The 27,452-nt window shown below is 43.4% G+C and overlaps 1 protein-coding gene and 1 long non-coding RNA gene across 4 annotated transcripts; one reads left to right on the top strand and one right to left on the bottom strand.

Annotated features, from left to right (window-relative positions):
• The first annotated feature begins 418 nt into the window (after positions 1 to 418).
• On the top strand, positions 419 to 7,604 carry LOC116440367. The gene is made up of 3 exons (XR_004238569.1): positions 419 to 1,136; positions 2,424 to 2,584; positions 3,534 to 7,604. It is a non-coding gene; the product is annotated as an uncharacterized LOC116440367 (long non-coding RNA).
• ZBTB21 (zinc finger and BTB domain containing 21) lies at positions 5,535 to 25,043 on the bottom strand. 3 transcript variants are annotated; one of them, XM_032101070.1, is made up of 3 exons: positions 24,967 to 24,985; positions 16,503 to 16,557; positions 5,535 to 13,722 (listed from the first exon to the last, which is right to left on the bottom strand). In XM_032101070.1, exon 3 carries the CDS (start codon positions 13,707 to 13,709, stop codon positions 10,533 to 10,535), a length of 3,177 nt encoding a protein of 1,058 aa, XP_031956961.1. In that variant the 5' UTR covers positions 13,710 to 13,722; positions 16,503 to 16,557; positions 24,967 to 24,985; the 3' UTR covers positions 5,535 to 10,532. The 3 variants fall into 3 exon arrangements, with proteins under 3 accessions (XP_031956961.1, XP_031956963.1, XP_031956960.1); XM_032101072.1 differs by lacking the exon at positions 16,503 to 16,557 and having other exon boundaries at positions 24,967 to 25,043; XM_032101069.1 differs by lacking the exon at positions 24,967 to 24,985 and having other exon boundaries at positions 16,503 to 17,226.
• Between the last annotated feature and the right edge of the window lie 2,409 nt (positions 25,044 to 27,452).

Here is a 27,452-nt window from a genome sequence, read left to right as displayed (position 1 = left end):
TGAGATTACCCGGAGTCTCCTCTTACAGAAATAAGCATCATAGCTTATAGTTGTTCATAGCTATTTAATTAATTTAATCATAGTTATTTAATAAATTTCATTTTTAAAGCTGTGAACACAACAATTTAGGAAAAAAAGAGTATATTCAGTCACTGCAATTACAGTAACAAATACAAAACCAAATACACCGGAAAGAGATAAAATCAATACAAACTTTTCCCATTAATTCTCTGCCTCTGAACTCTAGAGTCTATTTTCTACACCTGAAAGGAAGAGAAGGTTCACAAGAAGCCATACATGCAGTCTAACATGAAGTTTGAAACAAGTGCTTGGTCAGGAGAGTGGAACAGTGTAAAATATGCTTAGTTCATAAAAACTACACTTTGGCCAGCAGAGCTTTGCAGCAGCATCCCAAGACTCTGTGTGATGCCACCTTTACCTGTGAGGTGGCTCTAACCATGTTTTTATAGAGATTTTATAGCCTCAGCCTGACGCGGTACCACTGCACACTCCTCACTGACAGCTCTGCTGGCAGAGGCAGACCTGGTAATCTTCATTCCTGAAAGGTGATCCCTCAGCTTGTTACTCCTCAGGGAAGAGGGGACCATTTCCCCTTTCGCATGTAGCATTTCAGCCTTTCCCCCAGAGACAGGAAACAGCCCTGTCCTTCTGCCTGCTGACTGTGGCAGGTTTGCTCAGGAGTTGTGGGGCCAGGAGAGGCACAAGCCCAAAGCCAGAATGTGGGTGCCCCATTTGGTCCTGCCCTCACGTGCCCTGTCCAATCTGTTTTCTGTAGCCCCTTTCTAGGTGAGACTCAGCACGTGTGACACATCCCATCCCTTGTGAGTCAGCACTGTGAGTCTTTGTGACAGCTGTCTGAGGAGGAGGGTGACGGGCGTGCAAAGATGTGGCACAGTGGCCAGGTGGGATGCCCAGAGAAGCCTCTTTGGAAGGTGGTCAGCAGCCTGGCACCAAGGACATGCCTCCAAGCAAGCTTCCACAACCTGGAGCTGGGGTGGGGATGAGGAGGCTGGTGCACGTCTGGCTCTTGATCTGGAATAACCCTCTCAACTCGTGTCTTCCAGAGAACATCCTCTTAATGAAAGAGTCTTGCTCCATACAAAAAAAGCTCAGAGGTGATGACATCATTGGACTTCCACTTCAGCTAACTGCTCTTATTTTCAGTTCATTTGCAAAATCAGGAGACATCTGATCTATCCAAACACCAATCTCTGTAGAAGAAAATGTAACATGTCCACCATGACCTCATAGTAGTAAAACTGCAATTCATTTAAGGTCATTTAGCTCTTCTTTGCCCAAATGCCTACATCTCTTAATTGCTTAAGAAGACACACTGCCAGCAGCTGAGTGTTTCATTAGATCAGAAATTAGCTTTGCTATTAAAATACAGGCCTGGTCCTAAAAATGTCTGGAAAAAAACAACCATGCCCCATGAATATAATTGTTGACAAATTGGCTAAGTTTCAAAGCGAACGGGTCACAATGTTTTATTTCATCCAATCATAGTTTTGAATTATGTATTTAGATATAAAGCGAAGCTGCAGAGCCATGTTTCAAATCTATTAGAATTGACCCAAGTTGGTTCACCCTGGGTACTTGTACTCGCTTTTGAAGCCCTTTGTGCACTAAAAATGCAGTCTATCACAGGGTCATGGTTTAACCCCAAAACCAGAACACAAGGAAAAAGAACTATGTATGAAAACAGACAAATAATGGCACCGTGGTGTTTGTATCAATCCCATCCTACCAGTATTCCACTCACTAATTTTGCAAGTGTCATAAATTATAAGTGTCATTGTTTTGTCATATTTTAACAATTACATTTTTTCCTGTAGGATCGCACTTTTCCCTTTCTCCAAATCTGGCTTCAAACTGAAAGAGAGCAGGTTTAGATTATATTTTAGGAAGAAATTCTTCCCTGTGAGGGTGGGCAGGCCCTGGCACAGGGTGCCCAGAGAAGCTGTGGCTGCCCCTGGATCCCTGGCAGTGTCCAAGGCCAGGTTGGTTGGGGCTTGGAGCAGCCTGGGACAGTGGAAGGTGTCCCTGCCCATGGCAGGGACTGGAACTGGATGAGCTTCAAGGTCCCTCCCAACCCAAACCATTCTGTGATTCCATATCTGGTAATTAATCTATTCCTGAGCAGTCACAATTTTGCAAAAGGGACAAAGGCTAACAAGAAACATTTTGCCTGGAATGTATCTGGCACTGCAATGGAAAAAGGAAAAATATTTTTCGGGCTATTATTTTTTCTACGATGATGACTCTTCAAAAATATATTGACCAAAACTTCAGTGAAATACCCCAAGTTTTTAGAAACTAAAACACGCCAAGCTGCTGCTTTACTTATTTTTTTTTTACCTCCTATATTTCACTGCTGGATCCGGTTCTTTTCTCTCCACCAGAGAGCGCCAGGATCCCCAGAGGTGCTGATGCTGGGACTTCCAGGAATGTGCGCTTCTCCCGGGCAGTACAAACACTTGTGTGGCTCCTCAGACAGATGCTCGAGGGCACTCAGACCAGCTGGCTTTGGGAATGTGGGACGTCAGAAAGAAGAAAGGACTTGGTAAGTAGGAAAAGACATCTTCATGTTTTAGACTGAGAGCAGCAGCACTTCAAGGAATTTTGTAGGAAACCAACAGGCTTTGAAAAATGCCTTCCTCCAGAAGAACAGTGAAAATGCTCCGATGCAGCTGGACAGTTAGAAAATCCAAGGACCTGTGCGTATATAGAGAGAGGGCTTCACCTTCAGTGTGAATGCTTTTGAGGTCGCTGTGATGGTGCAGTCTTTTGTTTCTAGCTCCTCCTTGATGCCTGTACACAGCATTAGAGGCACAGAATAGATTATAGCATCATCTCCATAAAACAAAAGTTTTATGTGATTCTGCCTCTCTTAAGCCTTGTAGTAAATACTTGGAAAAAAATACCCAATTTCAAATCTCATTTTAGTATGTGTGAATCCCCTCTAGACGGAGAATTTGGTGTTTTTACAGGTTTTTTTTCCTCAGGATTTTAAAAAATGCATTTACATGCCTTTACATACCTCTGTCAAATTTCTCCTGAAACAAGTAACCTGAATGTCAGCTAACAAAGCAAAGTTTTCTTCTCATGGCATTTGGCTGCTCAGAAGATTGATGAGTAAAGAAGCAGCAGCAGCAAATATTGCACAGCTGTCATTGTCACATCTGGGGAAGCCCTCAGGATTGCAGTCTTCAAAGCCTGTTCCAGAGCACCAAAACTTCCCCCAGTGCAAGACTGTAGAGGAAATATTATAAATATCTTTTGGGTAGATTTTTCCCTTGAACTATTTCATAGACTTTATAGCATAAACTAATGGATGACAAGAGTAACTGATGTAGTTTCTGTCAGCCAAAAAGGGTTAGAGGTGTCACACCCCAGGAACACCTCATTCATTAGGGAAGAAAGTAGTAAGTGGGAACCAGAAAGAGCCATATTAATCACAAATGACACCTTAAAATAGAGGCTGTTCTTTTTCTTGCTGTTGTTTTTGGCAGGCTCGCAGCGTGTTCTCTTCTGTATCTTACATTCTTCTGCTGTTGTCATCGTACTTTCTTGGGCCTCTTCTTCTGGCTCATTGCCCTTTGTTCCTTCAGCCACCTGCCTGCAGAGCCTGCAAACCTCAGCATGGTCTCCTCCTTCCAGCAGAAGCATCCCTGGATGTCAGTAATCCCAGCAGGTCTTGTTTCTAACACCAGTGGACTTCACTGAGAGATGCACATGGCTGGCTGAGAGCCTGAGCCCTCAACCATCAGCTCAAGCTGATGACTACAACCAGGGCTCCATGACACTGAAGAGCTGAATCCATCCCAGATCCTGGACTGACATGACATTAATAAACTGAAAATGGTTTATCAAAACTGCAGAGGCAATTTAAAGCAAATTCTTTGTCAGCAGAAATTGACTTTCAAGGTACTCTTTCAACACATGTAAAATGAAAAGGAAATAAGAGTTGTATATGTTGCTTCATTGCAGCCAACACCTTGAAAATTTTTATTGCCAGAGTATTTCAGGACTGGAAACAGAAATATTATCCACGTTGGTCTAATAGTAGGGATGCTCCTGTTAGTGATTGTATACTGAGTGATAGATGGAGATATCATATGAATGGAAAAGTAAACATTACTGGATTTGTTTGCAGACCAACTGTCTTAGAAGGGGACAGCTGGAATTAGAACAAAAATAACCACAAAAAAACAGGTGCAATGCTCATGGCATTATCAGTAACTTTTTATCATTTTGGTTTGTTTCTTGAGTTTTATGTCAAACACAGGCTGTATGGTCTCTGGAGTATTTTCTGTGAACCATTCAAGCAGAGGTCAGTCTGTGCTGGAACAGTGACGGAGAGAGGGCTGCATGTCAATATTAACTGGATGCAGGAAGAGCTGAAGGAGTTCCTATCTGAAAGGAGAGAGAGCCAAATCTTTCGGGATTTAAGACTGTGAATGGGTCAGAAAGCAGCTCTCTGCCCTCCTTCTGCTTTTTCCACAGCTCCCCTAACTTGTGAGGGGCAGGGATAGCCCACAGAGGGACAGGCCAGGAGCCCTTTGTCCCTGTTTTCAAGGAGAGGCCCAAATCCTCCCAAGCTCAGTGCCTTTTCAACCCCTGACCCAACCACTTGGCAGAGCTGGTCCTTCAGCTCTGCCCTGTGTTCTGCCTGAGCCATTGCCCGCTCCCTCTGACAGTCAGTGCACACACAGTGACAAGGGCTGGGGTAGAAAGTGCAGGTAAGTGCTCAGCACCTCCTCTGTGCAAACATTATCCTTCCCACTCACACCATTCCTTGACACCCAGGCAGTGATTTGCATGAAATTTGTGCGACATTAACACTCGAGACCTTGTCTCCTCTGTTAAATGTGGGTGAAACTGGTCAGTGGGTCCAACCACACTGGACAAGGCAAAAATGGCAAAGGACAGCAAATGTGGAGTCCAAGTAGTTGAGAAAACTGGCCTAAGTGTTCTCTAAGATAGATCACATCTAGTGTGAAGAGAGGAACTGAGTAAACCCCGTTCCCAAAAGAGAAAAAGTTCATTTGCTGTGTTATGGGAATCCACACGCTACATTCCCACACAGGGGATTTTGAAGAGGGAAATTCATGCAGCAAAACTGCTTTGGATGAGAGTGCTGCAAAACACCAGAAACATTGCTGTATCTTTTCAAACATCTGGCTCAGTCCAGTTTGAGATGGAGACACTTCCTGCCACAAACTCCCCTTTTAATCACTGATTCCACATGAAGCAGGATTTGGGCTGTGCTCGAGTTTTTAAGAGGTTGTCTAGAGCAGTTGGTTTTCCTGTATTTTCCAGTAAAAGGTTCAGTGAGGCATTTACTAAAACAAACAAACCCCCATTCGTTTAGTAATGTACAAGTAGCACTTACATCCAACAAACAGAACAAAAGATGCTCTTTTACAAACGCACTTCCCACCCCACAGACACAATGGTTTGTACAGTAACACCACCCTCTGCCAAGAGATTCCAGCAGAAGACACGGTGACTCAAAAGAAACAAAGTGTAAGTTTATTGGACGTCAACATTTCTTAGTCAAGATCTAAGTAAAGAAAACACACAGTAGAAAAAGTTGTACAAAGCAGCAATGGATTTACATTACATTAAAGAAAAACTTGCCTTAAGCTATTAAGTCTCAGTCCTAAAAAAAGTAAAAACCCATCCTGGTGTATTGAACAGAGATAGAATGTATAAGGTATACAGGATTATAAACCCAGAATTGCTTGTCTTACCTCTATAATCCTTTAAAATGACAAGTGATTTTGTGTAACTAACCGGAAACTCTCTAGAAAATATATTGGATAATTCCAATTTCTAGTAGGAAACTATTCCCCTGTACCCAAGCACTTAAAGTGATCCCATTTTCCTGCTTTTTAAAAAGGGACACTGTCAAGAATAAGTCTTAAAAGACATACTTTATGTGTATTTTGCACTTAACGCTGCAAAAGAGGGTTTGTTCTGGTTTTCTGTACATATTTGACATAAAGCTGCTGCTTCAATAGTGAGAAGCTTGTGTCTTTAGAGTGTACTACTGAGAGACTGGAAAAGGTAAAGGAGGATCGAGTCCTTTATTCTGAAATAGTGAGAGGAAAAGCAACAGGAAAAATCAGCTCAACCCACAGAATTCAGATATATTTTTCAAACATCCTTGCAACAACTGAGGCTGCCCATAATAGGACTTACATGTCCAAAAAAAGCTCAAGTGTTATGACTCAATTTGTTTTTAAATTCTTCAATATTATTTATTAATATCAAGTATTCCTAATGTAGGTATGTCCATTTTCTGTATCCAGCCTTTCTCTTGATAGTGTCCCTTTTTGTAGAGCAGTTACAGTACAGTTTTTCACAAGTCATTTTAAATAAACAAGAATCAATAACATTAAAAATACTATCAGGCTGTGTTCAGCAACAACAGAAAAAGAGATTTTAACACTGATTCAGTAACAGCAACACTAAAAAAACCCCAACCAAAACAAACAAAAAAAACCCCCTCCAACAAAAAACAACCCCCTAAGCTTGTTTTGATTTTTATCTAAATCTTCTGGTAGGAAAATGTAAACAATTGTATTGAACAGTATAGGCACATGCCAGATTACAGGCTCATGCCAGATATTTGCACCCTCACTGTTAGAGCCAAGAAATTAGGCATAGTCTGTCCTTATCCCATGGGAGGAACTCAGTTTAACACTGGAAGCTTGGAACAGAAACAGAGAACATGTAGAGCTTTGGAGCAAACCCGCATGTCCTACTTGGGGGAAAGCAAACAACATCAGGCAAAAAAACCTCCTGGATGTTCCTGCCTAAACAGGAAACACAGGCCAAGCCTCTAAGAGCTGTTTGGGGTCACAGATAAGGCAATATCTCATTTTTGAAACACCCCAGACAAACTCTGGGGTCAACCACTTCACCAGGTTATCTTCTCCATCACCTTTCACGGGGTGTTTCGCTCTCCCTTACAAAAAAGCCCCAGAACTAGAGACAGTTTTGTGACTGGTTCATGTGTTTTGCTGCCCTTGCTCACTTTCAAGGTTGATCATGGTCCCAATTCAGCAAAGAACTCGCACAGAACATTTTAAAAACATTAAGACTGATTTTAATGGACTTAAGATAGAGGCTTTTAGAGGCTTTGCCAACAGAGTGCCTGAAAGGAAAAAAAGTCCCAAACCAAAATACATTTCATGGCTCAACCCTGCTCCCCTGAAATGCAACACAAGTTTCCACTCCCACTGACAAGATAGTTCTCTGAGATTTATCTGACAGGTTATAAAAATAGCAAAAAAAGGACAGAATTATAGATTCTAATCTATATATTAAAACATCTGCACATTCCTGTCACAAATTTTAGAAAAAAAAAAGCAAAACACTTTTTATATTTAACAAGACCTCTAACTTTGTGTCACTTCAGTACACAGCTATAAAATTAAACAAAATATGATGAAGAGAGGCTTTTGTATCAATAAATTTGCCTTTTATTTTGGCTGTGGCCAAACTAGACACTCTTCAAAAACCTTTATTTATAAACAAGCAACTAACATTTTTTTTTCCATAATTTAAATTTTAAGACATATATTAAAGTTATATAAGTGGAAGCATATTTATTCCGTATCCTCCAAAATAAACACTTCTATCAAGGGCTTTTAAAGATACTGTATAAAAGCTAATAGAAAACCAGAACTGCTATATAAACATCTCATATTTAAATTTTAGAGATCCTGAATTCCTTTACTAAACAACAGGAACCAAATGTAAAAAAAAAGAAAAAAAAAAAAAATCACACAGAACACGCTCAAAGTGGAAAACAAAACTTTAAAAACCCCCCAAAAACCAAAGCAACTGAAGAAAAACTTAGGAGGCTACTTAGACCAAAAATATTTTATGGATTCTTTGTAATACCTAGTACACTAGGAAAAAGGTCAGGGTTTCTTCAAAGATGTTGCACAAAGTTTTGATTTAAAGTGTGTAGAATTTATCATCATATCACAGAGCAGAATCCCAGCTGGAAGGGAGATGGCTGTGACCCAGCTGAGCTGGTTGCCACCTTCCTTCAGAAAGCACACTGAATTTTAAAAGGCTACAGCTCAACTTTCAGGCTGTTGTGCAGAGGAATTACTGGGGAAAACTTAGGAACCATTCTACAAGAACACGTTCTTATTTTATACACACAAATTTCTTAAATATATATAAAGGGTACTTAGCAAGGCTTTATGTTTTTCTGATTTTTTAAAACCAGGTTTAAGTGCAATAACCATTTTATTCTGAAATTGTATCTGGCAAGAAAGAAATTTATAGTCTTATTAGGTGGAATAAAAAAGTCAGTAACTGGAGATGTCACTATTAAGCAAGTACCTTGTTTTAACTGCAATGCCACTAAAGAGTTTAACTGATACTCAAGCAAATCAGCTTAATCATACTCAGCCAGAGTTTGCCTGAAAGAGGACAAAAAAGAACATGTTACTTTTAGAAGTGTCTAGCAGCAATTTTAGATTATAATAAAAATGAAGCAGAAGAGGCTTGAAACTAACATTGCAACTTTTTTGGTAGCTGAAAAAAAGTCAGGGGTCCGTCCTGAGCTAATTCTTTCAAATTTCACCTACAGGAAAAATAATTTTAAATCTGTTGGGGAAAAAAATGGTAGCACACTTGGCTTTCACTGAGAAAAATCTGGTGTGTGCCTGAGGGTGCCCATCCTCAGAATCTTAAGAGTTACACTTGTGCTTGATTTTGCTGAATCTCAGCGTCAGCTTGGAATTCTAACTTCTGAGCTTGGGATACTGAATATAACAGTTACACACACGGTTACACAGAGAATTCAAGCCTCACTCCTGCTGCCCCTGAAACTGGCGACCAAACACGCGCTGGTTTCACTGGACACAGACTGGGCTCTGACTCAGCAGTGTGGAATTACATCCCCTTTCTCCCAACCCTGCAGGGGGAAAGTTGGTCAGGATCATAAACACTGTTTGCATCATTTTTGTTCACTCTAATCCACCATCCCTCCATTAAGTTTAAATTCTAGCAGAAAAATTTCTCACTGTAGGAGGTTGGTTCACCTCCTACTTCTGGGTAAATATTTCCTTGACTTACAGAAAAAATTGGACCCTTACCATAACTCCTGGTAAATATGTGTGATCCTACTTACACTAAATGCTCCAGTTGCCATTTGAGGTAAAATAATGGAACCACACAGAGTAGCTGCAGCCCATTATTACCACAATTTTCAACAAATTGGAAAATGCAACACAGCATCACATATGATAGAAAGCGGCAGAAAGAACTACTCTATATCCATTGTATCCATAAAATGCAGTGATTGTAGTGTGATTTTTTCCTCTGCTTTGAGCTGGATATGTACGCTTAATACAAATTTCAAATACATACTTCTTCATTTATACAGGTGTCTATATAAATATTTACATTTTTAGGTTTTGTTAAAACATATCTTTGTACTCATGGCCGAGCTTATTATTTGTGTTTAGAAACACAACTCCTCTTCTGTCCCTTAATGAGCTCTCTCTTGTTGATTTAATAGTTATACATTCCTTTGTAGTTAGAATTACAAACAGTTGTACAAATAGTGGAAACAAAACTATGAAACTTGTCTGACATCCATCCAACCTCAGTTCATGTTATAAACAGTACCATTTGCATTATCATGGCTGTTACACAATGACTCCAGCTACCCAAGTATCCATAGGAAATTAGTCTTTGGGATATTATATAAAGCAAAGTACCCCCTCTCTCAATTTTCCTTAGAAAGTTATAATTAAATGGCTGAAAGCAGGCTTGCTGCTACTTCTTATATAAAATCTTAGTAATAATATTGCTGACTTTAGATTCTGTTTTAATTTGCACAAGTTCCATACAACAACAAAACAATTCTATGTTCCCTTAAAATAGCAAACATTCGTATCCAATAACATCAGGATTACTCAAACTTGAGGTTTATTTGTTATTGCTAAAGGTTTCTAAGACCTAAGTCAATACAGCAAGACACTCCATCCACTTCCTCCCAAACTGCCAGCACATGGCAACCACTTATATGGAGCTTGTGTGTGTTGGTTTCTTTTTTAAAAACAAATTAATGACGTCAGTTACAGTATTTCACTACTATAAGCTCACAGTTAGAATCCAAATTGTTGTTTCTCTTTCGTTTAATATATAACTTTATATATAATACACACGCACACACCAACATCAAGGGATGAAGATCCATGCATACAATCCAGATGCAATTGTATTTCAAAGTCAGATGAAATAAAATAAAATTTATTCTGTTACTATTAGATCCCAGACCACAGTATTTTAAATTACTCTGCTTTCTACCTACTAATCAAGTTAGTTTTCCCTAATCTCCAAATCCAAGCAGCATCACAAATTCCAGATTTTTCATCATCGTTTTGATCCTCTTAAATTTGTAGTCTATGTGGCAGACCTCTGAGATCCTGAACACAGCCCCCCAAACCAGCTCTGCAAGGGTTCTGTTAAAGCTAATTGTGTGTCTGTTCATGGCTCCAGAGACTGAAAGCTGTCTTGAAAGTCCTGTGGCAGAGTTTGCACATGTATTGTCTCTTGAAGGTGATTGCGGAGAGCGGCGGGGCGTGGTAGAAGAGCGTGTCCGACTCCTGCGGCACGAACAGCTTCTCAGTAGTACTGGAGCTTTCCGGCAAGCCTGTGGGGCTGTCCGGCTCCAAAGGCTGGATTTTGGGGAGTGGCGGGGGTGGGGGTAAGGGTGGGGGTGATGGGGAATTGGCTGGTGGACATATCTCGGGCTCCTTATTTGTGGACTCCTCTGCAGCCTGGGACATGTGAGACTGGAAGTGGCTCCAGAGCCGGAAATTCGTTCGGAAGGCCTTGTTGCACACGTGGCAAATAAACGGCTTCACGGAGCACAGGAGCTCCTGGTGACGCTCCAGCTGTTTGCGTAAGGTGAAAATCTTCCCACACTTTTCACAGGGCCACAAACTGGGATCTTTCTTGGAGACTACTTCCTTAGCTTCCCTGCTTGTTTCGGTGACCTCGTCCTCTATATCATCCGCAGGCTCTTCTTTGATCTGGATTTTAAACTGCTTGGAAACACTTAAGTCTTCAGGCAGGCATGAAGAGTCTTCAGAATCAAAATTGATTTGTTCTGACGAATCACTGAACACACCGTCCTCCTTTGCAGCAACAAAATTGTTCATTTTATTGGATTCCGACTGCGGAGGCAGCCGTGACGAACTGGTGATTTCTCCATTGTGATCCATGAGAGGTAAAGAAAAGTTCTCTGATGGAGCCATTGTGTTCTGATTGTGAACTTCAACCTGATGACGCCAGATGCTGAAGGATGATTTGAAGGTGCGCATACACTCAAGGCAAGTCAGCTTCTTGTACTCACACTTGCTTTCATGCTCGTGCTTCAGCTCTGAAGAAGAAAACCTAAGGCTGCAGTAAGGACAGACGGTGGCGTTTCTACAGAGTCGCTCGTGGTTTCCCTGTTCAATAAGTGAGGAGAGCTTGGCATTGCAGAGACGGCACTGATAAACCTCCTTGTTTTCCACCGGGTTTTCAATATGAATGTGATCTTTCTGCTTAGGAGCCTTATTCCCTCCAATGGGTTTCTCCCCTGGGTGCATTTTTATGTGCTGTTTGAACTGGGAGAGGAAACGATAAGCTTTCCCACAGTAGGTACAAATATAGGCTCCTTTGGTTCTCGACCTCAAATTCCTTTTGATGACTTGTTGTACTTGTGAAGCAGACTGGCCCGGAAAGCTCTGCTTGCCACGTCTTAGTTTCACAATCAGAGCTTTTTTGATTTCTCTCTCCCTCACTATATCGATCAGTTTTCTTTGGAATTTTTCATCCAAAAGGGCATGTGAACTGGAAGCTGGTGAGGGATTCTTCACAATTCCATGTTGTGTCTGGCAGTGCGTCCACACTTTGAAATTGGTGTGGAACCTCTTGTGGCATATGTCACAAGCATAGGGCTTCTCTGGATTGTGATACATGTTAACATGGCGATGAAGACCTGCTGTTGATCTGAAAATTTTAAGGCAGTGTTTACATTTAAATTTTTTATTTGGTCTTGCTTCTTCCATCTCGCTGTATTCATCTTTACTGACATCAGAATCAGGGAAATCAGCATCGAGGTGCGTGGGGCTTGAGCCTTCCTCAAAGTTCTCTTCTGAACCAGGAGAAGGCTGCTCATCTGCCTTCAGTTTCTTGAATGGTAGCCTCTGATCATCCTGGAATCTCCTTTTTGCTGGAAGTCTGCTTGGTTCCTTACGGTCATCCTCAGTTTTAAAAGCAAAGTCTTTGTTTGCTGATGCTGAAGCATCACCCACTGTAACTCTTATGATTTCAGCAGGATCTGAGAGGGGACTGCTGGGCTCAGTTTTTATCCGCACCTCTGAGAGAGGGGAAGCAACCTCCCGATCCGTTGACTGAGAGGCACTGAAAGACCTAAGGCGATGTGGGTGTATTACCTGTGGCTTTTCATCCAAGGCTGACTTCTCCGATGACTCTTTCGAGGATAACTTTTGGGATGCAACATTAAATGTCTTCTGGGAATCGTTAGTTCCTGGTGACAGGGACGAGGATACCTGTGCAGGTTTTAGGTCAACAGAAGGTGAGTAAATAGGAACCTGGCTATCCATGGACAGTGACCTTCGAAGGAGACTTTTTACAAGGGGCCCACTTCTGTCGATACTTTGGTTTTCTGGGCCAGACCCACTAGATGGGATTACCAGCCCTAACTTGGAGTAGTAGAGCAAATTCCTGTCTTCCCCTTGACCATTTCCTTTTCCTGCCTCTCGCAACAAAAACGTGGATTCCACTGCCCCACGCAGAGATAAGACTGGTGGACGTGGTCTTTTCAATGACATCTCTGCAACTTTTCCTCTCAGAAGCTGAGCACTGCTTCCTGGCTCGCCACTTGCCATTTCTTTCTCTGCTAAAGACATCTGAGGCAGCGCCATGTTCCTTTTCACTAAAGCACCTCTGCTCTGATCCTCCACAGTTCCAGAAGTTTCATGAACCTTTGTATAGCTCACAGGGCCTTCTTTCAGCCACCTCCTTTCAGTCAGTGATAAATTGTGAAGGGTTTCAGTTGGTTTTGTTACCTGTGGTCTGCTGCTAGCTTTGACAGCCACAGAGGGTGAAGGTTTAGGAGTATGGCTTAAGTCATGTTTTGTTTGATTTACGCTTTTCACTTGTGCTTCGATTCTGTTCTGACAGACAATAACACTTCTCTTCTGAGAACTACTTTCATCTTCATCTTGATAGAGTATTTTTTTAATAGGACAAGAAGGAAAAGGAGCTTGAGGACTCTTGGAAACAATATTTGTAAGAAAAGATATTCCAAGACTGTAACCCAGTTCTTGCACAGCTGCGAGACTGCCTTTCTCAATGAACAAGGATGAAGAATAAATGTAGTTCAACACATTATCAAAAGCATCTGGCTCACAAAAGTCGAGCTGAAACACTGACTGAGACTCATTCTCCTTATTTGTGAACAGAGTCTGGAAGTATTCACTGCTGGCAGCCAGAACGTTCTTATGAGCTCGGAATTTCTGGTCTCCTACGATCAGCACAACGTCACACAGCTGTCCCTTGAGACGCTCCTCGTTCAGGGTGCTTAGGAGGGAAATGGCATGTGCTGGATTTATGTAATGCAAGAGCCCCTCCATGATTCTGATGGCCCTGAAAAAGAACAGCAACAACAAAGTTGTAGGTTGCCTTATGTAAACTGGTAGAGACAAAGTAAACACACCTCCTGTAGTTTGTAAACTGGCTAAACCACCATCAAACAGTGATTATAGGAACAGCTTGTGTGGAGGAAAGGTCTGGGAATGAAAATACCACTGTTAGCTCCAACAAAAGCACAGCCATGGGAAGAACCAGCTCATCTGCCCACTTTCAAATATCCTTTTAATTGGCGATCATATACCAAGAACATTACACCCAGCTAACTGAGGGATGGATGGACAGATGGATGAGCTGTGTTCTCTTCCTGTAATACACCTCTCCACAGGGAGGAACAGTTCAATCATTTCACTCTTGATCATCTCTTTTTCTGCTTCAGCTTTATGAAGTCTATCTTGACAACTGGATTGATAAACTCTTGGATCAGGTATCTAAAGCTTAGGTAGAGGTACTCACCTTTCTGAGGCTAAGCAACCCTGACAGTCTCCTACTGACTAGACAAATTAAGGGAGTTTTGTTGTCACTTTTAATAGGATGATGGAAAAGGCATTAATACTGGGAAGGGAGAAGGAAACAGGATTATTGTCTGTAATCTAAATTCATCATATTTACTTACACTTAGTAAGTGCTCTTAATATCTACTTCTAACTGTGTGTGTCACTTAAAACTGCACTGGCAGGATCTGGTTTCTGGGAAATATCACAGTTTTCACTGAAGTATCCCTGCATTGCTTTGCTCAGGATAAAAAGCAATCAGAGAACTGAAGTCCCCATTTCATTCATTAGCAGAAGAGCACTTTATGGCCACAACCCATGTATCTGAGGAACAGTTACCCTTGGCTGCATCCAAGAGTACAATAAACACAAATTAAGCTGCAGTGCAGAAATCTACGTGATCCGTATGCTTCAAAACACAGCCCACTCCATACTGCAGGATGTCTTGATAACTCAATACACTGCTCCTGATGAGAGCTTAACAAAAGAAGAGAACCAGGTTTTAAGTTAAACAAAGAACTTCTGTGGCAGGAGTTGCAATTTATATATCTGTGCACAAGAACACACACACAGAAATCAACAATATTCAATTTTCTTATTTTTTTCATGGACACTCTCTACACTACCTCCATGGTGGTCATAAAACAAGTCAATGATGTGTTAAAAGCAATTCTCTTATTTTTACAGCTGATTTGAGAAACTACTTTTTAGTTTCATTTGTACATGATGTATGCAACTACAACAAAAAGGTTTCACTGTTCATCAGCTTACAAGCAAAACTGTAAAGTTTATCAAAATAAAAAAACAACACCGAGAAGCTATAACCGCATGGTTAATAAATGAGGATGGCAAACCTTAGAACTAGTGGATATAAATAAGTGATCAAAGTCTAAACTGGTATTATTGAGAAATGACTTAAAGGATGCTGCATGCAATGTCTCAGGGCACTGATTATACTAAGGACTGAGCTACCACTTCTACACCTAAAAATACCAAATGAGTTAATGGTGTCATGGCAATAGCTCAAGCAGAATGCTGTTTCCTCACCAGATCAGTCTTTACTGAGTATTTCAGTGCCTTGCACTGTCATTTCATAAACACTAATTTATCCTTAATTCACCTTACATAGTTATAATGCATAATTCCCCCACACCTCCATCTATAAAAAGCAGTACAGTCAATCTTCATTTAAGAAAGCAATCTGGTTTGTTTTGCTTTCTATGTTTTGCTTAAAAATGCTGGGAGGATGGAGGTGGGGATGTGAGAATGGTGGTTCATTACCCTCCTCCTTTGTGGATGCCACTGCAATTTAAAGTGGCAGAGTTTGACTGGCCCTAATCCAGTTTCATGGTCTGAGCACCCATTAACACTTACAGAGTTGTAAGTGCTCCAGGAGGGCATCTTTCCCTTTCCCTTCACGTGTATGAAAGCGAGTTTGCAAACTCAAGTGATTCATCTGGGATGCAAATTGCAGAAGGTACACGGAGGTAACAGATCAACAGAGCTTAGGAAACTTTAACTGTGGTATAGAGACACCCAATAGAAGCTGCTGCATAACCCACACTTCAAGGACACAGTGGAAATAGAGTGTATTAGTCAAATGTTTTGAAATATTTTAAGACCTTTCATTTTAATCTGGTTTTCCCAGGCCTTGTGTTTTTAAGACTCGCAGAATAAACACCATGTAATTATGAGGTGTCCCTCTGCCCGTGTAACACAGCAGTGCAGTATAAGCAGTAGGGACTGGTGTAAAATCTGCAGGACTAAAGCAGAATCCAACAGTCACCATCCTTCTGGCCACAGTTTCCTTGTTCATTCCTACACCACCTTCAATTCATCACATTAAACACAACAGACATAAACATCCCTCCCGCTCATGCTCAGAGCACAGTGAAGGAGGTTCCAGAGCAATATAACTGTCACTTTAACAGTAACCAAGGATGTAAGGTACACAATTGGCAAAGGACCAAATTAATCCTTCAAAGGCAGCTTTAATCCTGGTATTTCCTAATTCAAGTGCTTGACTTTCAGTTTAATAGCCTTTAGACACAACAGGCAGAAATTAAGCAAACAATACCAAGAAATACACCTGAACTGTTTTGCAGAACCATTTAAAGACATTTACCCAGATCACGCGAAAGCCTGAAATACTTAGAAGTAGAAAAAAAAATCAACCCAAAGAATACCTGAGTCCAAGTGCAATGTGTTAAAATTTCACTACATAAACACTTTTCAGTGACAAAGTTGATCCAAGTCATCTCTGCTCTCATGTGTTCATCTTACCTGCACACTGCAGGTCACTCCTCCTTCAGCTGTGCCAGTACAAATATTTGCAGGCCTGTAGCAGAACAGACAATAAATAAACCCCCAACATTATTTCTTTTCAAATGCGGGTCAGTTTTTATAGTAAACCACATCCAGAACTATTGCATTGGCATAACTGAAGAGGCAGCAATAGGAACAGCAATAGGAGGACAAGAACTCTGTCCCCAAAGCCAGTCCTTGGCTGCCTGTGCTTAGCCCCACACAGAAGCTTCCCTGGCACAGTGTGTACATACACAACTCTGGCAGTCTCCTGTAATACCAGATTTGGTTCCAGGTGTTTGAGTACTCCTCAGCTGAAGATTGTTTTGTGATTAGCTACCTAAGATCTCTCCTGCAGATAATCTACTTCTAGTCTCTCTAACCTTTTTTTCCAGCCACCTTCACTACTGACTGGAAACAAAGTTCTTTCTTCTTTTCTTCCATGATGTTCAGGTGACATCATGGAAACAGCAGGAGACCATCAGAAAACCTCCCATTGCCTGTATGCAGGTGCCTCATGCTACAGCAGCTGCTGGTCCTCACAAGAACAGTGACATTTAGACTCCAGACTCAGGAAGGGCCAATGCAGAAGGAAACTTCGGGAGGCCAAGAAGAGGTTTTAGTGTCAGCCTTCACAGAATCACAGGATGGGTCAGCTGGTCCCACCTCCCTGCTCAAGAAGGGTCACCCCAGAGCACACAGCACAGGAATGTATCCAGATGGCTCTGGAATATCTCCAGTGAGGGAGACTCCACACCCTCTCTGGACAATCTGTTCAGTGCTCGGTCACTGCACAGGACAGAAGCTCTTCCTCATGTTCAGGTGAAACTTCCTGGGCATCAGTTCCTGCCCATTCCTCTTGTCCTGTTTCTGGGCACCATGGAGCAGAGTCTGGTCCCTCCTCTTGGCACCCCCCCTTTAGACATTTATATACATTAATGAGGTCCCCGCCCAGTCATCTCTTCTCCAGGTTGAACAGGCCCAGCTCCCCCAGCCTTTCCTCATAAGAGAGATTCTCCAGTCCTCTAATTCCCTCCTTCAACAGCCCTCCACTGATCTCAGAACACTAGATTTCAAAAGCCTAAGTACCATATTTGGTACAAGATTGTCTTTCTTTTATATCTTGAATAAGGATAGAAAAAGATGCCTCCACTATTTCAAAATTACTTTTGTAATAAAAAAGAAATCTCAGGAAAGCTCCTCACCAGGAAAGGGTGAAAAAGCTTAATCTTAGGCCCAACAGTTTTTTGATCTTCAACAGCAACCCCTCTTTGAAGTGGGGTTTCCTTTCCTCTGTTCCTTACTCTCACATCTCCTCCTCCCAGCCCTGTGGTACTCTCCTCTTCCTTTCACCAACTCTGCTGCTCATTTGATCTCCCAGTGAGTTGATTCAACTCCTTAAAATTAAGCAGGAAACAAACAAACAAAATCATTCCAGCTTTTTAGATCTGTTTGCTATTTTCTAGGATAGGGAGCTTAATCAGCTCACTGAGAGGTCAAATGAGCACCAGGGTTCCAGCAAGAGAAGCTATGCACCTGCACATTCTTTGTCAGGAAGTTGTTCCATCAGCTTCCTCCATCTGAAATTTCACCTTTAGAAACAATGGAGCCACAGACTTTACAGCTGAAGCTTTACAGATAGAATCAGGCAGATATTTATGTGTGGTTTCAGTGTAACAGCTACACCCTTAAACACACAAGCAACTAAGAGATGTTGATGTTGCCATCTGACTTCCATGATAAGGAAATTGCTGTCAGCTAAAGCTCCATTAACAGCATGCTGGGGGTGGCAGTGGGAAAGATGATGTTCTGAAACCCTCAATGAGATGGAATATTGCAGCAAGGAGGTGCCAGGGCTGTGAGAAAGTGCTTCTGTGAGAAGCAGAGAATACGAGGATGGAGAAGGAAATATACAGAGGAGACAGAGACGGAACAGGGGTTTAAACAGGGAAAACACACAAGCGTGGCAGGGACAAACCCACTAAAGAAAGCAAAGAAATGTGGATTATAAAACTCAGCCAAAAATTGCAAGTGAGTTCCTGGGGCATCCTCTGGAAAATACAGGAATGTTGCATTCGAGTGCTTTCCTGAGGATCTGATGGCTCTGACAATTCTGGTGCTGTTTCAGACACAAGAAGGGTAAAAAGTCCTCTTACTTGTCAGAAGTCCAGATGAAAAAGGAACCTACACTGCTTAAGTTTCTACTCAAGGACCCTTTGCTGGATTTTATTATTTGACAACAGTTTATAAAATGTCTCTTCTCCCATCAACAACCTTTGCAATACAGATACTCTCCCGCAGTACATACAGATTTACACATCCCCCTATATACTCCCAAAACCTGTAGGTAAAAGCTGCAAACCCACATAGAAACATTGCTTGCATTTCTATAATCTTTTTCTATCTAAATACTTAAATAATCCCTTGCTGCAAGTTCGGGGATTCTGTCTTGCTGGATTTAATTAAGTGAGATTTCACTGCTATTGCTGTTTTCCACTGCAGACAACACTGTGAACTTTCTCCATGAAGACAAATGTTTCTCATTTCCAATAGGTCAGCAGCACAGAGAGACTCACTGGTATGAAGACAGGCATCGAATCAGATAAATAACATGCTTGCTAGTGTGTGAAATTGGTGGACTAATTTCTACCTATTTATCCTCCACACATAGAAAAGCAGAAATTTAGGTAGAGGAAAAGAAGAAATTTTATACTCATAGGATCACAGAATGATTTGAGAAGGGATCTTAAGGATCATCCAGTTCTAACCCCCCTGCCATGGGTAGGGACACCTCCCACTAGACCAGGTTGCTCAGAGCCCCATCCAGTCTGGCCTTGAACACTTCCAGAGGTGGGGCAACCTGTGCCAGGGCCTCACCACCCTCACAGTAAAGAATTTTTTTTCTAATATCTAATCTAAACCTACTCTCAGTTTGAATATTCTGCAGTCTATTCTGCCCTACACCATAGACAAATAATTATCAGTTACCTGACACAGACATGAAATTCACTTAGAAATTAATGGCTACTTTTCACATTCAGATCATACGCTCAGTTTCATGTTCTGACACTTAAAACAGCTCCCCCTGACGTGCAGCAAACTACAGAATGTCAGAGTACAAAGCTCCTCCTGTCATTCCCGTTCTTGTTTACTACCCAGCAGCAGCTCAGGGTGCAATTTCATCTTACTCTCAGAGCAGTCTAATGAGGGATTGCTCCTGCAAGGAGCAGCCTGTGTCTCCTCCCCCTCTGAGGAAGGGCTGCCTTGTGTCAGAGCAGCGAGCAGATCCAGCTACAGGGATCTGTAGATATACAGATGGAAGGGATAGGGCAGGGAAGCGCTGGCTGGGAGCTCTCCCAGTTCTTCCTGAAACACTCAGTGAAGATTAAATCACATCAAACACAATTTGATAAAATATTTGTCCTGGCCTCCATGCTTCAACTAAAAGGTTGAAAACTCAGCCTCCAAATTGCTGTAAACTAAATCAAAATATTAAAAAGTTTTAAAAACACCTTTCCCTAAGGAGTTCTTCAGCTTTCATTCCCTTGGGCTTTGTGATGTTGCAAATAAACTCTCTGATGGGACAAGTCTGAAAGGCTTGACAGCCATCTAATTTAAACACCTACAGAAATCTCATCCCCAGAAATATTTCCTATCTTTTTTTTTTTTTTGGTAGATGTGTGAAATTTGAAGAATTGTAGACCAAATGTGCACACTTGTATCTTTCTGCAGGTTGACTTTATTGTTTTATTTGAAATGCTGTGATATACTTACCAAGTGGAATAATATTCAGTCATCTGCTTTACTAGATGAGACACATTAACTGGCCTAATTCACAATAAAAACTTGTCTACATACAGCTTTTAATTTTGCTGGTATAGTGAAAATGACAAACCCTAATTGTGGTTGTATTTCTATTACTATAATGGGGCTTTTTACAGGCACAGTGTATTTTGGGTAGGAAGAGAAGCCATTTATACCCATGTAAGATCTTTTCTATCAACAGAATAGTATTTACACTAAGGTTTCTTTAAGAAAATGGGACATGAGGGGGAAAGGTCCTACATTTAATCTGAAAAATGCAGAACTAATATAAAAGCTGAGCATAAAAATTTGCCGAGTGGGAAAGTTATGATTCAGGGAATGCAGGTATCTTCCTCTCACTGAAGGGATCCAAAGAAAATGTCATTCAGCCATCACTGACTGGCCAAGATACTGGGAAGATAATACAGGAAAAGGGAAAGACAACATCAATTTTACCTCAGTATTACCTTAAGAGATTTACAAGCTCATTAATAACATGTGGAAGATTTTCAGTTTACTCCAAGTCCATAAGCAATTGAAGTAGGCTATGTCTTACATAGCTAAAAAAAATCAATTAAAAAATCCAGCTCCATGAACAAGAGCACTGTATTTTCTTTACTCTTCAAAAGTACTTATGAGAATGAAGATGGTCATATTTTTACTGAAATTCCAGGAAATTTGGCCCTTAACCTCAACAGCTGAAGGACTGTACTCATTATGTCCTGGTACAAAATAAATTCCTTTTGGTTATGGCAGATTGAGTGTGGCAGTGATTAGATATCACTGTAATTCTGCTGCTTTTCCATCCATGGCTCTTAACTTACAATAAAAGGGGCTTTGTGGGGCATATTTACTGTACCAAGTACACTCTTTTTTAGAAGTGCTCCAAAGATACTCACAAATGTGTCCAGACCAGACTGTGAGGGGGCAGAGGGGACACTTACTGTGCCCTGTGTCAGAACTGTCCCTGCACTAACCACAACTTGTCAGAGAGATTGATGAGAATGAACTACAACCTAAATGTTAGTGGCACTGTTCAATACTGAGGCAGGATAAACCTTGGTTAAGATTAATGCTCCAAGACAAAAAAGGGAAAAATTTCTTCCTTTCCCAAAGAATGCAATTTAATTGTATACAAAATACTATTGATGGAAAAGTTTTGCAGCATTTAAAAAAAAATTATTTGGTCAAAGGATTTTTCATGTCTTTTCGTCACAGACTGCATGGAAAGAATTTGCACAAGAAAGATGTGTTTCGCTACATCTCAGAGGGAAAACCCCCCAACAATCAGGACTAGGGGATTTTAAAACTTGTATTTGTGGGCAGCAAGACTGATGAACTGATGGTGGTAGAGATGGAAGGAGCTTAGGAAGATTGAAGACTTGCTCAGCACTTTCTTTCCTTGTTCATAAAATATGCTTGAACTGTTCCAGAACAGCAAAATACATAAAGTAGTCAATAAGAAAAGACAACAGATTTCTTTTTATTTCACCGCTGATTGAAAGAAAATATAAGAGAACTGATGTCTTTAATATTATCAGTAAGGGGGAAAAATAGAAATATTACAGTACAAAGACTAATATTAAACTACAACAAGTACTTGGAAAGGAAACCCCCTCTGCACACACCTATTTTAAAGCAGGGCATACTGCAGTCCTTCCACTTGCACCAAATGCCTTTGCTGCTTCTAAAGACTTTTCTTGCTTTCTGAGGATCTCAGATCATTACATGTGACAAATTTCAAAATGAAGGAGGCTGGGTTGCTCAAAAGTTTAATGAGAGCTGAAATTGTTGCAACTGCAGCATGTGACTCAGAGCATAGCCGCTCCCAGTGCAGAACGAACCATGTGCTGATTGCAGCCCAACTTCCTCTCCCCTCTGAGTCCACACCTGGTCACACACTGAAGTTATCACTATCTAGCAGATAAAGCGAACTTCAAAACCCTGAAAGCTACAGAGGGAAATTACTTGGGTTTTAGCAGTAACTGCTTCACAGCTCCTGAAGTTCAAAACAAAACAACTTCAATACAGTACGAAAGCTCAAGGCTTTCTGCAAACCTGTCCTTTTAAACCCAAATGTTGACCTGTCCCTAACTGATTTTAAGGAAAGTGTGATCAGCCATCACTACAAAGCTGATCCGGGCACTTAATTCTCTGCATGCAAGTATTCTCTAGCACCACACACACCCCCCTACCTCCCCGAGCTCAGAATACCTAATTTGTTAGTAATGTCCAGCTTCTAGTGATCAAGAGGGCTCTCAGTGTGAGATGGATGTGGCAGAGTTATCACCCTGGCACTTGGAACCTACGCAGCAGGAACAGGAGGCACAAATGTTCACATTTATCACTAAATGTACAGCACAAAAAGGACTTTGGGAACTTCTTAAAAGCTGCTGCCTGTTTTATATTCAGTAAGAGTAATAATATGTGCTAAAGGATAAGCTACCTTGAACATGAAAGCAGAATCAGGGGAGCTCACAAGTGGTGAAATCCCCAAGGAATCCTGGTCTGGCTCTGTAGCTGAAACCTCCAGAGGTTCTAATTTGTGACATCTCCCTGCAAGTCCCTAATGAGATCATGTCAATGACAGTTCTTGAGATGATCACACTGCAGTCAGGATTGGTGGACTTTCCACAGGTAAACAAAATATTCTTAAGAAATTACAACTCTACAGCATGTGGGTGAAACACAGGTCTGAGAGAAAGGGATGCCAGATCCCCTTCCACCCAAGAGATGGCCACATAACTTGGGGTTTTTTGCAAACAAGGTTTATAAAAAGTTGCTTAAATTTGCTCAAAACTTCCCCTCAAGAGGATCAGCATAACACGGGTGGAAAATTTTAGTCAGAGCACTTTTTCAGTTAGAGCAAAGTCAGAACAGAACACTAAAACACATAAAGCAGTACTAGATTTACCTGTAGTGTGTATTTACTACTCCTGATTTAATATCAAAAGACTTCCTGCACAAAAACACATTTAAAAAGTCTATTTTCATATTAATTTATCTAAGGATAAAATATTAATTTATCTACAAGATATTCAGCGTATTCACAAAAAGCTCTGGGACTGTGTAATTCATCACAATCTCTTCTTGTACGTACAGCCTACCTACCTCTCTTACTTCCATTGGGAGACCAACTACAAAAAAAAGGAAGAGCTACTAAAGCAATTACTATTTAATTATTAAGACGAGCTTACTCAGCACACACACATTCCACAATTATTTCCTGTCTAGCAGTAACTCCTTTAAGTTTTTCTGCTGTTTATTTACACGAGCATCATCCAATCTGAACATAACATCAGCCTGGGCTTTAGGGAGGATTATAACAAAGTTTTCTCTCTGACAGCTGTGACCAGGTAAAACACCTTCCACAACTTTCTGCAAAGGCACAGCCCAGCGCTGAGGATCTCCCCACCTGGCTGTGAAATGTGCTTCATCCTGCAGATGAATAATCCAGCCCAAGAGTGCTCGGACCAGCAAAGCCACACTTTGTTTACAGAACCACAGGATGGGTCAGGCTGGAAGGGACCACAAGGGGTCAGCTGATCCAACCTCCCTGCTCAAGCATGATCATCCCAGAGCACACGGCACAGGATTGTGTCCAGATGGTTCTGGAATATCTCCAGTGAGGGAGACTCCATACCCTCTCTAGACAATCTGTCCAGTGTTCGTCGCTGCACAGGAAAGTTCTTATGTTCAGGTGAAGTTTCTGTGCATCAGGTTCTGCCCATTGCTGGGTATCAGCGAGCAGAGCCCGGTCCACCCTCTGACACCTCCCCTTTCCGTACTGACAGACATTGATGAGGTTTGGTACCTGCCTGCACTTACACGCGGGGACCTCGCTGGGGGGAGATGAAACGCGCTCTCCCTTCCAGACACACCGGGGAGGAGCCGTGTCACCGAGGCACGGCCCTCCCGGAGCCTCTCTCGTGTTTTACAGTTCGGATCGGAGCGGGGGGAAGAGCCAGGAGCCGCCGGCGGAGGGGGAAGCGCCGGACCGCCGGTCCCTCACACCCACAGGCGGCCCGTCCTTCTCACCACCGGTCCCTGATCTCCCTCACACCACCGGTCCCTCACGCCCTGGGCCGGCCGGACCCTCGCGGCCCTCACGCCCGTTGCAGCGGGTAACGGGCTCCAGAGGCGCCGCAGCCGAGGCAAGCCGGAGGACGGCGCGCCGCGTCCCGCTCCCCCTCCTCCGCTCCGCTCCCGACCCGCCTCTCCCCCTTCCTCTCCCCGCCTTCCATCCATCCTTCCTTCCATCCCCGCCGGCCGCGCTCATGCGCCCTGATCGCTTCCCCCGCGCCTCCCCCTGGGGGCTCGGGCCCAGGCGGGGCGGGCGATGTGGCGGCGGTCGCGGGCACCTCCCGCCCGCTCCGGGCGCCTGCGCCGAGCCCCGCCAGGGAAGGGGGGGGGGGGGGGAGAGTTTCGTAACCGGCGCATGCGCGCGGGAACCGCATCCCCGCTCGGTGGAGGAAGGGAGGGGGGGGGAAGGAGGAAAGAAAAAAAAAAAAAAGAGAGAGAAAAAAAAAAAAAAAAAACCACCTCAGAGTTACGTCAGGAAAAGACGGATTTGTGCGCGGGGAGACCCGCGCGGCGCGGGCAGCCCCCGAGACGGGCGCGACACGCGGGCGCTACTCACGCTGTCCGTCGCCCCCCCCTGCTCGCCCCCCTCGGCGCCTCCGCTCAGGGCTCAGCCCGCGCTGCCGCCGCCGCCGCCGTGATTCCATCCATCTTGAATTTGACGTCATCCCACAACCGAGGGATGAGGTCATCGCGGGGAGCGCTCGTCACGTGCGCGGCGCCGCGATTGGCCGGGCCGGGGGGGAGCGGGGGGCGAGGGGGCGGCGCGGCGGGGGGGGACGGCGGGGGAGCGGCGGTGGGAACGGGAACGGGGATCCCCCCGGCCGCCCGACCGACCGACCGCCCGCCTGCCTTCCACCGAGGGCAGCACCGCCCGGAGCGCCCCGGCAGCCGCCCTCAGCCCGCCCCGCCACAGGGAAACTGAGGCAGCGGCCGCGCGTGTGGGGGGTGGCCCGGCGCGAGGGGGACACGCGGAGGGACAGGTCCCTGTCGTTGTGTCCCTGCCGGTGGCGGCGGCACTGGGGTTTGGGAGGTGCCGCTGTGGTAACCCGCACCCCCGGCCTGTGTGCTGCGGGTGTGTGAGGGAACCCGCGGGCAGCGTTAGTCTGCGCTTCGCCGAAATGTGTAGTTGTTTAATCGTGAGTTTTTATTGCGGTGCTTATTATTATTAATTTTCATGTGGTGTTTTTTTTAAGTGTAGGGGTAAGGCCCAGTGGGGTCTGTGAAGAAGCACCATGCCTACTGCCACCCGCTGTGTCCCTCACAAAGCCACCCCTCAAGCCCTCACAAGCCATCTCTGTCCCCCTCAAAAACCACCCCTGTCCCCATCAAAAGCCGCCGATTCCCCCAAGCCACCCACTATCCCATTCACAAGCTAGCCATTGAAACCCTCCCAAGCCACCCCTGTCCCCTTCAAAAACCAACCCCACCCCTCAAAGGCCACCCACTGTCCCTCAAAAGCCACTCACTGTTCCCCTCACAAGACACCCCCGACCCCTCAAAAGCCACTCCTGTCCCCCTCAAAAGCCACCACCATTCCCCTCACATGCCACCCACTACCCCTCACAAGACACCCTCTGATCCCTCAAAAGCCACCCACCATCCCCCCTCCCAAGCCAGCCCACTGCCCTGCATTGCCATCAGGGACACACCACGCCCAGATCCCCGTGGGTTTTGGCTCAAGCCTTTTGTAACTGCTCTACTCACTCGTCTCGATGTGATTTGAAAAAATTATAATGGCCATTATCATTGCTTTAGGCTGGCTTCTCATCGTGATTATCCGCTTTGAATTAAATACCTGAATAGGGCTTTATGTGTCAAAATGCAAGTATTAATATAGAAATTAGAATTACAAGATTTCTCTTGTTTTTGTCGAGAGCTAATCCGGTGCGTTATCTTTTCATTAAGGCCAGCTCTAGAGATTAGCATCTAATCCCATACATGTTTTCAGTGTGCTTTTAGATATCCCACCTAAGTCACAAATACTCCGAAGCAGCTATAAAATCCCTGGAATGTGTTTAGTGATGTGTTTAAACCTTTTTTGCCAAGGTTTTGTTGCAAATGGGCTAAAACCCCTGTAAGGGAAGGCAATGTACCTTACTGGGTCTGGCTCCTTTTTTGCCTCTCCAGATCGTGTGGGTTTTTTTGTCATTGCTGGCTCTTCTGGTGGCTTTGGAAACTTGGGAAGCTGCTTGTGAAAGAAGTGGGGCTTTTTTCACTCAGGGACTCGTGCCCTGACGCGAGTGTGGCTTTGTGAGCCAGCACAAAACCCCAGCAAGCTCTTTGGTGTTGTTTGGAAGAGTTCCCTGGTCTGGTTTGCTGCGCGGGTGTGCAGACAACTGCTCTGGCACAGGGGCTGCTGTGGTGATGGGAACAAGCAACTGGGAAAGCAGTTGCATCTGTTCCCATAAACCAGTTTGTGCAGTGACGCTGGCTGTGCTGTCAGGGAAGGATTTGGGGATCTAACCTGAGTTTGGAAATCTAGCAAGGCCCTGATAACTTTTTTTTTCTTTTTTTTTTTTTCCTCATGTGTACGCAGTTATTTCTCAGCCAAGCAGAAACTGGTCTTGCATAATTTCTCATCTGTGCTTCCCAAAAGGGCCTGTGGCACAGATGGAGGATCTCTGTCCCAGAATTACCCTGCTGAAAGGTGTTCTTACACACGTGTGTGTGTGTCGTGCTGTGCAGGTATTTATTACCAGTATTTTTAATTTGTCAGGTTCCCTAGTGAAAGTGCAGGCAGTAGAACAGAGCCCATGTAGTGGCTTGTATAATTCTGTTGGAGAGAGTCCAGAAGAGGCCATGAAGTTGATAAGAGGATTGGGGCACCTCCCCTATGGAGACAAGCTGGGAAAGCTGGGGTGTTCAGCCTGGAGAAGAGAAGATTGTGTGGAGACCTCAAAACACCTTTCAGAATCTGAAGAGACCCTCAAGGAAGCTGGAGAGGAGCTCTTCAGCAGGAACTGGAGTGACAGGACAAGGGGGAATGGGTACAAACTGGAAAAGGGGAAATTTAGGTTAGATATTAGGAAGAAATTTTTCACT

The sequence above is a fragment of the Corvus moneduloides genome, chromosome 2 (genome assembly GCF_009650955.1).
Source record: "Corvus moneduloides isolate bCorMon1 chromosome 2, bCorMon1.pri, whole genome shotgun sequence".
Lineage (NCBI taxonomy): Eukaryota > Metazoa > Chordata > Aves > Passeriformes > Corvidae > Corvus > Corvus moneduloides.
The sequence above is the reverse complement of the archived record's forward strand: the minus strand, read 5'-3'. Positions and strand labels throughout refer to the sequence as shown.

Coding starts and splice junctions, on each gene's coding strand:
- ZBTB21 (XM_032101072.1), bottom strand. CDS start 13,709: ATGGAGGGGCTCTTGCATTACATAAATCCAGCACATGCCATTTCCCTC.